The 13,136-nt window shown below is 51.7% G+C and overlaps 1 protein-coding gene across 2 annotated transcripts in view; it reads left to right on the top strand.

Moving 5' to 3' along the window:
• The window catches only part of LGR6 (leucine rich repeat containing G protein-coupled receptor 6), a gene marked incomplete at both ends in the record, with an annotated part of 108,601 nt that extends 98,783 nt beyond the window's left edge, over window positions 1–9,818 (top strand). For both annotated transcript variants that reach the window (XM_084245695.1, XM_084245696.1), the window contains 4 exons: window positions 1,203–1,328; window positions 2,131–2,291; window positions 6,282–6,362; window positions 8,566–9,818. In XM_084245695.1, the coding sequence (XP_084101821.1) occupies window positions 1,203–1,328; window positions 2,131–2,291; window positions 6,282–6,362; window positions 8,566–9,818 (1,621 nt within the window). The remainder of the gene's footprint in view (window positions 1–1,202; window positions 1,329–2,130; window positions 2,292–6,281; window positions 6,363–8,565) is intronic.
• Between the last annotated feature and the right edge of the window lie 3,318 nt (window positions 9,819–13,136).

Here is a 13,136-nt window from a genome sequence, read left to right as displayed (position 1 = left end):
TGAGCATCACTCAGAGGGCTGCCATTCCTCAGGGCAACAGGGATTGCAGTTCCTCTAAATTATATAGGTAGAAGCAGGGAGCACACAGTGCTGACTGAATAGTCGTTATGTCAGAGCAGGAAAGGGCCTCTGATGGGGCTGCCACAGACTGTGGTACAGATTGTGCACTGCACAAGAGCTCTCACCCAAAGGGGAACTGACCGCCGGCCAGGCTGCTTACCAACCTATGTGTGGTAAAGGCACATCCATCCATCAAAAGGCCCCTTTAGATGAACACAAGAAGTGTTTATGGACCAGCTCCAGTCTTGATCCAGAGACCATCTAGCCCCACCCTCACTTCACAGGTGAGGCCTCACAGGCCCAGGGGGAGAAACTGGCTCAAAGCAAAGGGCCAGATCTCGGGCCTCCCCAGGACGTGCAGCCCCTCCCCAGTCTGCCGCTGTCTGGGCTCTGGGCCTCAGTCTTGCAAAACTCTCACCTCCATCTTCTCTCTCCTGTTTGCTCTACTCTCGCCAGAAAGGTAGGGTAGATATTTTTATCCCTTTGAAAGATGAGGACATTGAAGCTCAGGCAGATTTGTGGCTCCCCTTGGTTACACAGGGAGCTGGAGACCGTGCCAGGTTTCCTGCCTTCCAGGCCAGGTTGTTTCCACGACGCACAGTCTGTGGTCGTGGTATTTGGTTTGGAGCCCTGGCTCCCACTAAGGTGTCTCCAGTAGGAGACCATGCATGTTCTCACCTTCCGCAACCAAGCCAGCCCGGCCCAACTGGGCAGCTGACAGAATCCCTGCATGTAGGCGATGATGCTCTGTCCAAGCCCTGACTTTGGGTCTTGTATCAGGAGAATGGGGGCAGCGACAGGCAGAGCCCCTAGCAGTATAGACAGGGATCCTGGATGGGCCTCAGACCTGGACACAGGACCTGTGCTTGAGGGGCTCTGTTCCCTATGAACGAGGCTAGCTCGGCCCTAGGATATAGTTGGCGCCCAGTTGATGAACAGATGAGTGAGTGACGGGCGGTGCCGCCTGCAACTCCTGACCACGCACCTCCTGCAGCCTCCCTGCCCGCTTCTCTCTGTGCTCATCTGTCCTTTACTCCTCTCCTCTAGCTTCCATCCCAGGCGTACTGGCCACACCCTCAGCACAGCTCTGCCCCTCCGCAGTCGCACTGACTGCCAATAACCCTGACCATCCACTGTCCTAGGGACCTGACAGACAACCAGCTGACCACATTGCCCCTCGCTGGACTTGGGGGCCTGAAGCATCTGAAGCTCAAAGGGAACCTGGCTCTGTCTCAGGCTTTCTCCAAGGACAGTTTTCCAGAACTCAGGTGAGGGCCTGGCTTTCCCCCATACCTGGATAGCAGAGGCAGCTGGGAGGCCATGAGGGTCAGGGAGAGAGTCACAGGGAAGAGAGTGCCTCCCTTCCTCCTCGGTTTCTTCGTATCATCCCCCCTCACCCCAGGTGCCCCCCTAGGGGACTCTGAGACCCCTCAAGAGGACAGAGTGAGGACCATGTGGTGAAGACCCTTGTCCCTGCCCCATTCTGTGTACCCCAGACCATCCTCCTCACTTGGGCAGCATCTGGGCCCTGGAATCAGGGCAGAGCCCAGGGCACTGATGAGTGGAAAACAAGCCGCACAGCCAGTCCCTGGTGCTAATGACATCCAGGCCTCCAACATGCAGAAGTAGCAGCGGTGGAGGCTGCGGCACAACCTGTGTGGCCCAAGCTCGTCTGCCCCGGGGCATTGGCCCTCACCCTCAGGAGACACAAAATCTACCCTGATGTGCTCAGGGGTAGGGTGGGGGACAGGAAGCTGGGCTCACTGAGGGAAAGGTTAGAAGTCACTAGGAGAATCGCTGTTTAAAATGTAAGGGTTGCTGGGTGGAAGGAGCAGGCTTGGGCCTGCTGAGTTGCCTCGACAATGGGCAGAAAGTTCACCTACCATCTCAGTTCTCAAGATGAATGATGTGGCCAGACTCTGCTCAGATCCTTCAGCAGCAGGAGCCAAGTGGCAGGATCCTTGCAGAAAAAGCCTGGGAAGCTGCTGCAACTGAGGCAGGTGCTAAGTGCCTGATTCCAAACATTGCTAAGGCCGTACATCTACACTCTCCTCCCTCCGCCTCCCCCAGGATCCTGGAGGTGCCCTATGCCTACCAGTGCTGCGCCTATGGTGTCTGTGCCAGCTTCTTCAAGGCCTCTGGGCAGTGGGAGGCTGAGGACTTTCACCTTGATGACGAGGAGGCTTCAAAGAGGCCCCTGGGTCTTCTTGCTGGCCAAGCTGAGAACCACTGTGAGTGACAAGGGCCCTGGGCAGGGCAGGTGGGGGCTGTGGAGAGGAAGTTAGAGAGGAGGCTTGGGGGAATCTGAGAGGGCACCTGGCAGTGGCCGTGGAGCGGAGCCCTAGAGAGAGACCGCTGATGTCCTGAGAAGAAACTCTACCTCAGTTTGTACTTTGTCTTTCCAAGGCCATAACCCAGAGGTGCTTGGGAAAAAAAATAACAAAGATGACAGTGAGAGTAATGATGTTGTTATTTCCCAAGCCCTTTGAACTTGAGCCTCACGGGAGACCTTACCCTGTGGTGAGAAGGTTCTTCCCCTTGGCTGCCACCTTGCCACATGGGCCCTTTCACTTCAGAGAATTCTCGGGGAGAAAGATCCATTTTCTAATCAACCTGAGTCAAGAAGGATTGACTTAAATGATTAATTAAACTGCTTCCAGAAAAAAGAAAGTCCTCTCTCTTTATGTCCCAGAGCCCCAAGGAACAGCATAGGGATTAATCCTGAGTTTGTCCTGATGAGTCTGAACGTGAGATTTCAGAATCCTCCAGGAGCTAAGAAGGGCAGCCCAGCACAGGATGTGGGCTAGACCCGTCTCTGTTTCTGGAAAAGCTGGGGGTAAACTGTAAAGGTTGGAGGCAGGTCAAGAGGGTTCTGAGGGGTCGTCTACTAATTGGTGCTTAGGTAAATGGTCCCATGATACAGAACCCAAACAGAATTAGGAGGGAGAGAAAAGGGGCCCCTGATTTTACGTTTCTTTTCCAATCTCTAACTACTTCTAATAATACACCAATGGGGAAGCTAAACAGAAAAACCAGATCTAAACATGTAAGGAAAACACCTCGAGATTCCATACCTGGCCACACCATCCACCAGTTGGGTTGTTTTAGACGGATTACTTAACCTCACTGAGCCTCCGTGCCCTTATCTACAACACGAGAACAGCACTACAGATCTCGGAGGCTGGTGAGGAAGATTAAAAGATTCCATAAATGGTAATGTATGTTTACTGCTCTTTCTGCCCTGGTTACCACGGAGAGCTGGGTGCCTTCTGATGTCCGTGTGAAGGGGGGTGTAGTTATGTGGTCCAGGACACTGCTTATGGAGGCCAAATGTTGGGCAGGCACTCAGGAGGTCTCCGGGTGCCTCCTTCCCGGTGAACCTCCGAGGGAGGTGGTGAGGACCCCAGGAGAAGATGCCCAGCAGCAAGTCTGGCTCTGGGCCTGCAGACAACTGCCCCTAGGGAATGTTCCGGATGTCTGCTGTACACTCCCTCAGGGGACTGGAAGGAGGAATGGAAACTTTCCTTCAAGGTGAAACTTTCCACCGGCTTAGGTCTTGGAGAACCACAGGGTGTCAAGATCGTGGGCTGCCTGTCGCCAGTAATGGGAGCTAGGGCAGGGCCCCCCACTTCCTGTGGGAGCTAATGAGCCCCAAGAAGGAAAGCCAGGAGCTGCTGCTGCAGCCAGATTTGATTTCCTCTTCGTTTGAAGAGTGGTTACTTAACACCTTGGCTGTGACTTTCCCAGCCTCAGACAGAGTCCATGGTTTCACCACTTCTCCCAATCTACTCCACCTCCCCCTCCCTGCCTGTTTCATTCATGCATTTTGATTTCAAAGAATTACTGAGCTCCATTCTGGAGAACAGGGTGGGCAACGAATGAAAGGTAAAGAGGGCGTAAATGCCAGGGCTCCGTGATTGCACCTCGGCCTCTGGTTCGCCCTGATGGTGTCTGGGCCTGGGCAGCTCCACGGAGCCTTGCTGCCTCCCGGGAAAACTCCCTGTTGCCAGTGTTTACCCTTTCAGTGGGGAGGAAGGATTCACACAGGGAGCACAGACAGTCACCTCCCCACTGCCCGTGTGGTTCAGGAAGGGCCTGCAGGGAGTGGGCCCTTAAAACTGAACAATGTACAGGCGCCCCCTTGAAAGACAGGCAATTCCCTGTCAGGCAATTCCTTAGGGCCTCTGACACCTTACCTAGTCTGACTGGTGAAAGTAAAAAAAAAATTTTTAAGATTTATTTTTATACAAGAACTGGGAGGCACAGAATGGTCAGAGGCACAGAATGGTGAGAGGATTCACCAGAGACAGAGCAGGAAGCAGAACAGGCAGACGGACTGAAGGTACTGCTGAGGGGAGAAGCGAGTGAGACAGGAGAGGTCTGCCGTGCCATGTGGGAATCTCCCTGGCCGGCTGGGAATCGAACCTGTGCTGCAGAGGCTGTGGACAGCTTCACAGCGCTGCGCTCAAACCCCTGCACCCCTGGGAAGGACCCGAGAAAGTAAAATATTATTCTTACAGTCTTTTAGTGTTGAATTGTCACTGCAAGAGAGAATTTTGTCTTTATAAGTTATAAAATGTACTTGATTCTCATTTTGAAATTCCTTTTTCTTAAAGACTTATTTATTTATGCACACAAGAACTGGGGTGCAGGCCAGAGGTGGGAGGGTGAGCAGATCCACCAGAGGCAAAGTGGGGAGCAGAAAAGGCAGATCTACTGAAATACACTGCTGAGGGGAGCAGTGGGCGAGACAGGAGAGGTCTGCTGCCCTATGTGGGTCAGCTCCCTGGTGCTGCAGTGGCTGCCCACAGCTTCATAGTGCTGAGATTTAACACCTTGCGCCACCAGGGAGGCCCTCATTTTTAAATTCTTACAGAATTTATGAACCCCTGAGATGTCCCTCACCCTCCTGGAGTTCACAGGCCTTAGTTTTAGAAGTATCGCAAGGCTTGGAATCCTATCTGATGCCAACATTTACAGCATTTCTTTACCAGTGGATTTAGCTTTATGATTCTGTTTTCTCTAAGAGAATCTCAAAGCCGGCTTAGAGTCGGAGGCTCCTTAAAGATTTAGTCAAACCTCTAGCTCAGAGTAAAAGAGCTGACCCTGTCTCACATGAGGGAATTTCTGCCTCAGATCACCAATGACGAATCATACCTGGCTAATCATCTGTGACGCTCCTGCCCCTGCCACCCCTCACTCCCACATCAGCCCCTGGCCTGGAACAGCAGAATGGTCAAACCATCTTGGCCCTGTAGTCAAGAGACACCTGGGCTTGAGTCCTGTGGGTCATTCACCGGCTGTGAGATTGAGGGCCAGCTCTTGAGTTTCCTCATCTTAAGTCCCTGTGATGGCAACGTGGGCTCTGCCTCATGCAGCTGCTGTGCAGATGCAGACTAGCGGGCACGGTGCCTGGCGCCCTGGCTGTTGCGTGAATTCATTAGCTGATGGAGCCACTGTGTCCTGATGGTTTGCATCCTCACTCGTCTCCCTAAGCTCCTTGCAAGCAGGGCCCATCTTGCTGGTCACTGGATTCCTCCACACTTGCCTCATACCTAGCATACAGTCAGGGTTGCTTTCAGCATGTGGACCCCATTCCTTTGGGTTAGACACCCCTAGTTGTGGGAACTTACTCCATCTGCATTGTAATTTGCCTGCTTTTACAATCCATCTGTTGATCCCAGCTGCACCCTCTGGGACAATTGCAACTTGTAATTCCTTGATGCCTAACAGGGCCTCAGATCTCTGGGATGGCCACTGTATCCCACTTATTCTTGCCTTCTCCAAGTTAGATGCTCCCTCCCCTGTTACTTTGACTGCTCCCCACACAAATCTTAAAAAGGTGTCCTGATTAGAGTGTGGCATTCACAGTCGGACTTGGAATTAAAGTGGCAGCCTGGCCAGGGTGGGAAACCACGTGATTACTAACAACCAGGGTTCAGGCCGCCTCCAGCCTGACTCTCAGTGGTATGGGTGCACTGAGGCCCGCAGGGGTCACAGAGCATGCGAGGAGTAGGAAAACAAGTCTCAGGGAACATGTTTGCTGTAAAGAGCCAACAATGCAGATAATCCAATGTGGGTAAAGGGGAGCTGACCAAATGTTTACAACCCAGGATAGAAGCTGATGCCAAGGCTCTGCGAAGACCGACATTGAGCGGGGCACGTTGGGACAAATTTTAAAGGGGTAGGTGTCTAAGCCCCTTTCTTAACTCCCTTCCCAGATGACCTGGATCTGGAAGAGCTCCAGTTAGAGATGGAGGACTCAAAGCCACACCCCAGTGTCCAGTGCAGCCCAATTCCAGGTGAGATGGGTGCTGGAGGATGGGGGAGGGAGCTGGAGTGCAACATCTAGGTAGTGAGATGCCAGTATAACCTGGCATCTACGGGTCCATGTGTAGATCCAGGCTTTGCTCAGACCCAATCTGCTGGGAAGTGCAGCCTCTTCTGGTAATTTCTAGGGAAGAATCTGGAATCCTTTCCCTGTGTGGCTACTTGGGAAGAGATGTAGCAAGGGCTAGGTATGGGGTAGGGAGTCAAAGCAATCTTTACTTGATCAGTCAGTATACTCTCTGGTACACACCCAGGAGAAAATTCTTTCATTGCAGAGAGAGTAAGATAGGATGCATTGAGCCCATTGAATGGTAGGGGCTGTTGTGAATACTCCCTCCACTTAAGACCCTCACCACGGAATCCTAGAGCCCAGTGGAACTGTGAAAGATCACCTCCTCCATCCCTGTCTGCTTCAGTCCAGGAGGATTTCAGCTTCTCCTTAAGCATCACCAGAGGGGAAAAGTTCCACAGTCTCCCTGAATAACATCATACACTACCACCAACAGCCAAGGAAGCCTCCTTTAGAGTCTATTTTAAATCCATCTTGCTGTAAAGAAAGAAAGGAAATTCTTTTTCTCTTTGGTGCAATTCAACCTAAAATGTTTAGAGAGAAATACCTTCCCCTGGGTGTAAAATGCTGTCAGCCCTACCCCCCCTCCAGAGGGCAGAGCCCTCCACTGAGGCCAGGACAGGAACTATTCAGAATGAACAGGAAGCAGTGGACAGTGTGCTTCTTCTATTTCACCCACCTCATTTCCCAATTTTCCATTTCTTTGGCTCTGGGCTGTTGGCCTTCTCCCCTTGCCCTCTCTAAGGCGCAAATAGCACTGGCCTCAGCTGCCCAACACCTGCCCTCCATGCTGGGCGACTCCAGCTTGCCCTCTAGTGCCCGCCTGGGGCAAGAGGCCCTGGGAAAGCATATGTGTCTTTTCTGACTCGGAAACCCGCTTTCTTCATACCATCACCGAAGTTTCACCTTAGAAAACCTACAATCAGCAGTGATCAGGTAAAAAAGGAAGTTCCACAAGACGAAGTCCAGTTGGAATTTCCTTTATAATAGTCAGATAAATTATGGTTCATCCATATGGTGGAGTATTTATTGCAGTCACTGAAAACACGTTTTTGAGGAAGACAAGGATATGGGAATGTTTGCATAATTGTACTTTAACTTAAAATAGAGAATAAAATGTCATGTATCACAATATCCCAATTTAGCTTAAAATCCTATACATATATGTGTATTTTTTTTTAATCTGGAAGGAAACATACCAAAATGATGAATTCTCTCTGAGAGGTGGGCTCACATGCAGTTTTGATTTTTCCATTTATATTTTCCAAAGTTTCTAATATAATCATTTATTATTTGGTAATCAGAAAAAAAATTTTTAAAAATAGCTCCCCAAAAGCCTCTCCAATTCCCTACCTAAAGCTACCTCGCAGTACACGATGAAGGGAATCTGAAGTCAAAAGTAATGAAGTAGATGTCCAAAGATACAAAGTGATTTAAGGAAAGAACAGAGAAGAATGCCAGATGTTGCCCGTGACATGTGGAACCAGGTGGAAAGCCCCAGAAGTCATCTCTTTCTTGATTTACACTGCATCTTTTGCCTCCAAACACTGATGGGCTCTGTGAATATTAAATGTGGCCTACTTCCTCACCCAGGGCGCCTGGGCCTGGTGTGACACCTGGCCAGGGCACACCTGCAGTGGGAATTTTAGGCAATCACTGGGTGCTGACTTGGGTTGTAGAGTAGTAATGCTCTTGGCACCCCATCATCCCTCTGTCTGTACCCCACATATGCCCACTTGTGATGCCTTCTTTACCTCTTATGCTAGTCTTCCTTTCTTTCAAATTCTGTTCCTTTGAAGAGACTGCTTTGCTTAACATTTCTTCGATGCCTGTGTTTGCACGGTATTAGTTTGTATACTATATATATTTATACGCTTGCATTTTCTTTGTGTGTTCCATTTGCAGCTCTATAGAAGAAGAGCTAGTCTGTCCGCACTGTTCCTTTTCCTAACTCCACCTGGGAATTCTCAGAGACCATGTCAGCCCCCCTCAGACCAGCAGTTCTCTGAGAGCAGCACCCATGCCTATCTGCCTGGCCTTGTTCCCAGAACCCCGAATCATGCCACCTCTCGCCTGGGAGTAATGTCTGATCCTCTTTCCTACAGGCCCTTTCAAGCCCTGTGAGCACCTCTTCGAGAGCTGGGGTATCCGCCTGGCTGTGTGGGCCATCGTGCTGCTCTCTGTGCTCTGTAATGGGCTGGTGCTGCTGAGCGTGTTTGCTGGGGGGCCTGGCCCCCTGTCCCCGGTCAAGTTTGTGGTAGGTGCAATCGCAGGTGCCAACACCTTGACCGGCATTTCCTGTGGCCTCCTAGCGTCAGTGGACGCCTTGACTTTTGGCCAGTTCGCCCAGTATGGAGCCCGCTGGGAGATGGGGCTGGGCTGCCGGGCCACAGGTTTCCTGGCGGTGCTTGGGTCTGAGGCCTCAGTGCTGCTGCTCACTCTGGCCGCCGTGCAATGCAGTGTCTCCGTCTCCTGCGTCCGGGCCTATGGGAAGGCCCCCTCCCTGGGCAGCGTTCGAGCAGGGGCCCTGGGCTGCTTGACACTGGCCGGGCTTGCTGCAGCCCTGCCCCTCACCTCTGTGGGGGAGTACGGGGCCTCCCCACTCTGTCTGCCTTATGCCCCGCCTGAGGGCCAACCAGCAGCCCTGGGCTTCGCCGTGGCCTTGGTGATGATGAACTCCTTCTGCTTCCTGGTAGTGACTGGTGCCTACATCAAACTCTACTGCGACCTGCCGCGGGGCGACTTTGAGGCCGTGTGGGACTGTGCCATGGTCAGGCATGTGGCCTGGCTCATCTTTGCGGATGGGCTCCTCTACTGCCCCGTGGCCTTCCTCAGCTTCGCGTCCATGCTGGGCCTCTTCCCTGTCACCCCCGAGGCGGTCAAGTCTGTCCTGCTGGTCGTGCTGCCCCTGCCTGCCTGCCTCAACCCGCTGCTCTATCTGCTCTTCAACCCCCACTTCCGGGACGACCTGCGGCGGCTTTGGCCCTGCACACGAGCACCGGGGCCCTTAGCCTACACTGCTGCCGGCGAGCTGGAGAAGAGCTCCTGCGATTCCACCCAGGCCCTGGTGGCCTTCTCTGATGTGGATCTCATTCTGGAAGCTTCTGAAGCTGGGCAGCCCCCTGGGCTGGAGACCTATGGCTTCCCCTCAGTGACCCTCATCTGTCAGCAGCCTGGGGGTCCTAGGCGGGAGGGCAGTCATTTTGCAGAGCCAGAGGGATCCCACTTTGGGAACCTGCAACCCTCCATGGATGGAGAACTGCTGCTGAGGGCAGAGGGAGCCATGTCAGCGGACGGGGGCCTGTCAGTGGGCAGGGGCTTCCAGCCCTCTGGCTCAGCCTTTGCCTCACACTTATAAATGTCCTTCCCCGTTTTCTCTTCCCATCTCTCCCCTTTTCTCTCTTCCCCCTTCGTGAATGATGGCTGCTTGTAAAATAAATACAACCAAAACTCAACAGTGTGATCCGTGGCAGCACGGCCTGGTCCCCCGGGGTCCTCTCTCCCCCAGCCACCCCCAGGGCTCTCTTCTTGGCCTAGTCTCCTGTTGGCCTTCCTCAGAGTTCATTCTGGGCATCTCCCCTGTTAAGGGAGAAGAGAAAACTGAAAAGACAGTGGCTGGGATGCTTGCGTGCATGTGTGCATGTGCGTGTACATGTGCGTGTGCGTGTGTGTGTGTGTGTGTGGCGGGGTGGGGTGGGGTGGGGCAGGGTTGAGCAGGTTTAAGATCAAAGAAAAAAGGGCTGTAGGAAGCATCATCGGAATCTATGAGTCCTGGGGGTCCAAAAGACCATGACCCTCTGCCTCATCCTTCATAACCTTCCTCTCTTAGGGTTTACCAAATGCCTCTGAGTATTCCAGAGCGCTCTCTCCCCACCCAAACACACACACACACACACACACACATGCACGCACATACGCGTGCACACACACTACACCCCCCACACCCCCCACTCAATCTCAGCATGAGAGGTGAGAGCTGGGACATTCTTGCAGACATCAGTGGTGATTCCTGCAAGTATAAAAAGATCATCCAAAGATCAGAAAAAAGGGTGAGACTTGTCCCAGGGCACCCCAACATCAGTTACATCAATATAGGAAGGAAGATGGAATCTGGCTTGAATGGAACACGGTCTTCCTCCTGAATCTTGTTCTGTCCTCAGCCAGGCCCTAACAGAGGGGTTCCTCTGTCGAGACAACTGTGAGGAACTCCTTTTTTTAGGACATGTGGGGTCCCTTTCTCCCTGCCCCAGTGCAGAAGGCTGAGGTGGGCCCTGTCATTCCCAGGGTAGCAGTGGGGAAGATAGTGTGCAGAATTACCCCTTCTGTCTATCTCCCTGATGCCTCCAGTGACTAGTGGGAATTCTGAAAGGTCGACAAGGCTGTGTAGGCTGGCAGAGACCATGGGTAGAACTTGGCACATTTCCAAATCTCCTTTGACCAGCTGAGTAGCCTGAATTCCTACAGGCTCCGAAATAATCACAGAAGAAACTTGGGGTCCTCACACAAGTCAGCCTCAGAGTACACACTCATAATGATGGATTTATTCATAAACTGGCTATTTGAGAGCCCTGGTGCCCCTATTTCTGGGGCTGGCCTAGAGCACTTAGTGGAAGAAGTGTCCTCTACTTTGGTTACTGAGAATCGATAAATCTTTGTGGAAAGGAATCTTCTCAGATGCCCCAGAGAGGACAAAGCCAGTGTGATTTGGGGAGCCTTGACTTTCAGGAACTCACCCAATTTCCACCTCATAGCTGCTCCTGTTGCTCAGGGAGAGATCTTTGTCTCCCTTTGGGGTGGGGGAAGTGACCAAGTGGCGTGTGGAGTGGAACAGCCACGTATTAGTTTAGGTGTTGTGGGAGTTTTTCCCTGCAGGTGTTTCTTCCATGAGAAGGAGGTCAGTAGTTTTTGGCTAAAAGCTCTAAGGTGGTCATCTTATCATCAAAAATCTGGGCATGGGCCTCCCTGGTGGCGCAAGGTGTTAAGACGCAACCTCTGAAGTTAGCCGTAACCACTGCAGCGCAAGTTTGATCCCTGGCCAGGGAGCTACCCACATGGAGCAGCAGACCTCTCCTGACTCGCCCGCTGCTCTCCTCAGCAGTGTATTTCAATCAATCCATCTGTTCAGTTCCCCAATCTCTCTCTGGTGAATCCTTTCACCCCCTCACAACTCTGGCCTCTACCCCAGTTCTTGTATGCATAAATAAATAAATCTTTTAAAAAAAAATAAAAGTCTGGGCACCTGCCAAGACTAGAACTTATGATCAGAGGTAGGGGTGGGAGAAACAGTGGGGGTGTTTACCATGAACTATCTTCATTATTTGAACAGCCTAGTAGATAGGTGCTATATATTTACCCAAAATAAGACGGTGATGTAAAGTTTCTTGGTTTTGACTCACTATCTTATAAGTCAGGGTACTACTCCTGCGGATAGCTCCGCCATGGTCAACACACAGTTGTGATGAGTATGTAAGTTTCTGACTAAACACACAAGCAAAATCCAAATCATTTGATGCAGGTAAATTTTATTTGGTGGACAAAATCTTCCAAGATGGGAAGAATCCGTCCATGAGGCATTGGGGTGGGAAGGTTGGGAACTGCTGACCTGGTGTGTGTCCCCTGGATGGGTGAGCCTTGGCACGCATGCCAACCACAATGTCCTCTCAGACCGGCTTGTGGAGAACTTCCTAGAGTGAGCCATCATTTTGAAAACAACTCTGTCCAAACCAAGAGGAAAACTCTTAATTTAGTGCTGAGATCCAAAGAATGAATTAATAGAGCCACTAATTAGGCCGTCTCTTTGTCTCCTCTCCCCATGCTAGTTTCCAACCTCCTTCCTAAATTTCCCTTTTCAGGAAGAATAAAAGGTTTTAGGATTGAGGGAGGTAAAGAAGGAAGAGTTGAGCATGGGTAGGCCTGAGTAAGTGAGGATGAGAGAGGTAGCTAGAGCCCTTGATTCTTTCTGGAACAATCTCCTCTAACTACCTCTGCTCTGGCGGAGCAAGTTCTCCCACCTCCTACCCCCTCCATCACTTCTGGGTCCCAGCCCATGCCCTCTCCAGCTGTGTGAAGTATAAAAATTGTCAAGACGTAAATATTTGGATTCTTCTGTGTAATAAAGCACCAGTGAAGTCTCATCCATGTTCCTCAGCTTCTTTCTGCTGTCTCTGGGGGAGCTGTGGGGTTTGACCAGAGGTGGGGCTGCTTCTAGGGAGGAGAGGTGAGAGAGTCTGGGTTCTAGAGTGCCTGAGGTACGGCCAAGGAGGTCAGGATGGAAGTTGGGAGAGATCACAATCCACTGCATTCTCCATATTTAGTTCTCTTTGTGTGCTTGGCACGGGCTGGCTAGAGAGAATATTCGAAAGAAAGCAGAGACCAAGTTGGACTTCTTATTACTCACACCCTGAGCACCTCTCAGATCCAGGCTTATTCCTGGGATTTCCTGATGCTGTGAAATCCAAGGAATAAGCTTGCTTTTCTCTCCATCTAGTCCATGGATAACCTTCCTTGCCCACACTCCACCTTGGAAATCCCCCCTCCCCCCACAGACACATAATGTACAGCAGGACGATGTCCTGGGGACAGCTCTCAAGGCATGGTGGGGATGAGATGCCAGCCCCCGAATATACGAGGCCTCCCTGGCCCTCCTAGAGGACAAGTGGTGCCTTCAGGAGCACCT

Source organism: Talpa europaea (genome assembly GCF_964194135.1).
Source record: "Talpa europaea genome assembly, chromosome: 10".
NCBI lineage: Eukaryota > Metazoa > Chordata > Mammalia > Eulipotyphla > Talpidae > Talpa > Talpa europaea.
This window is presented reverse-complemented; position numbering and strand designations above follow the sequence as displayed.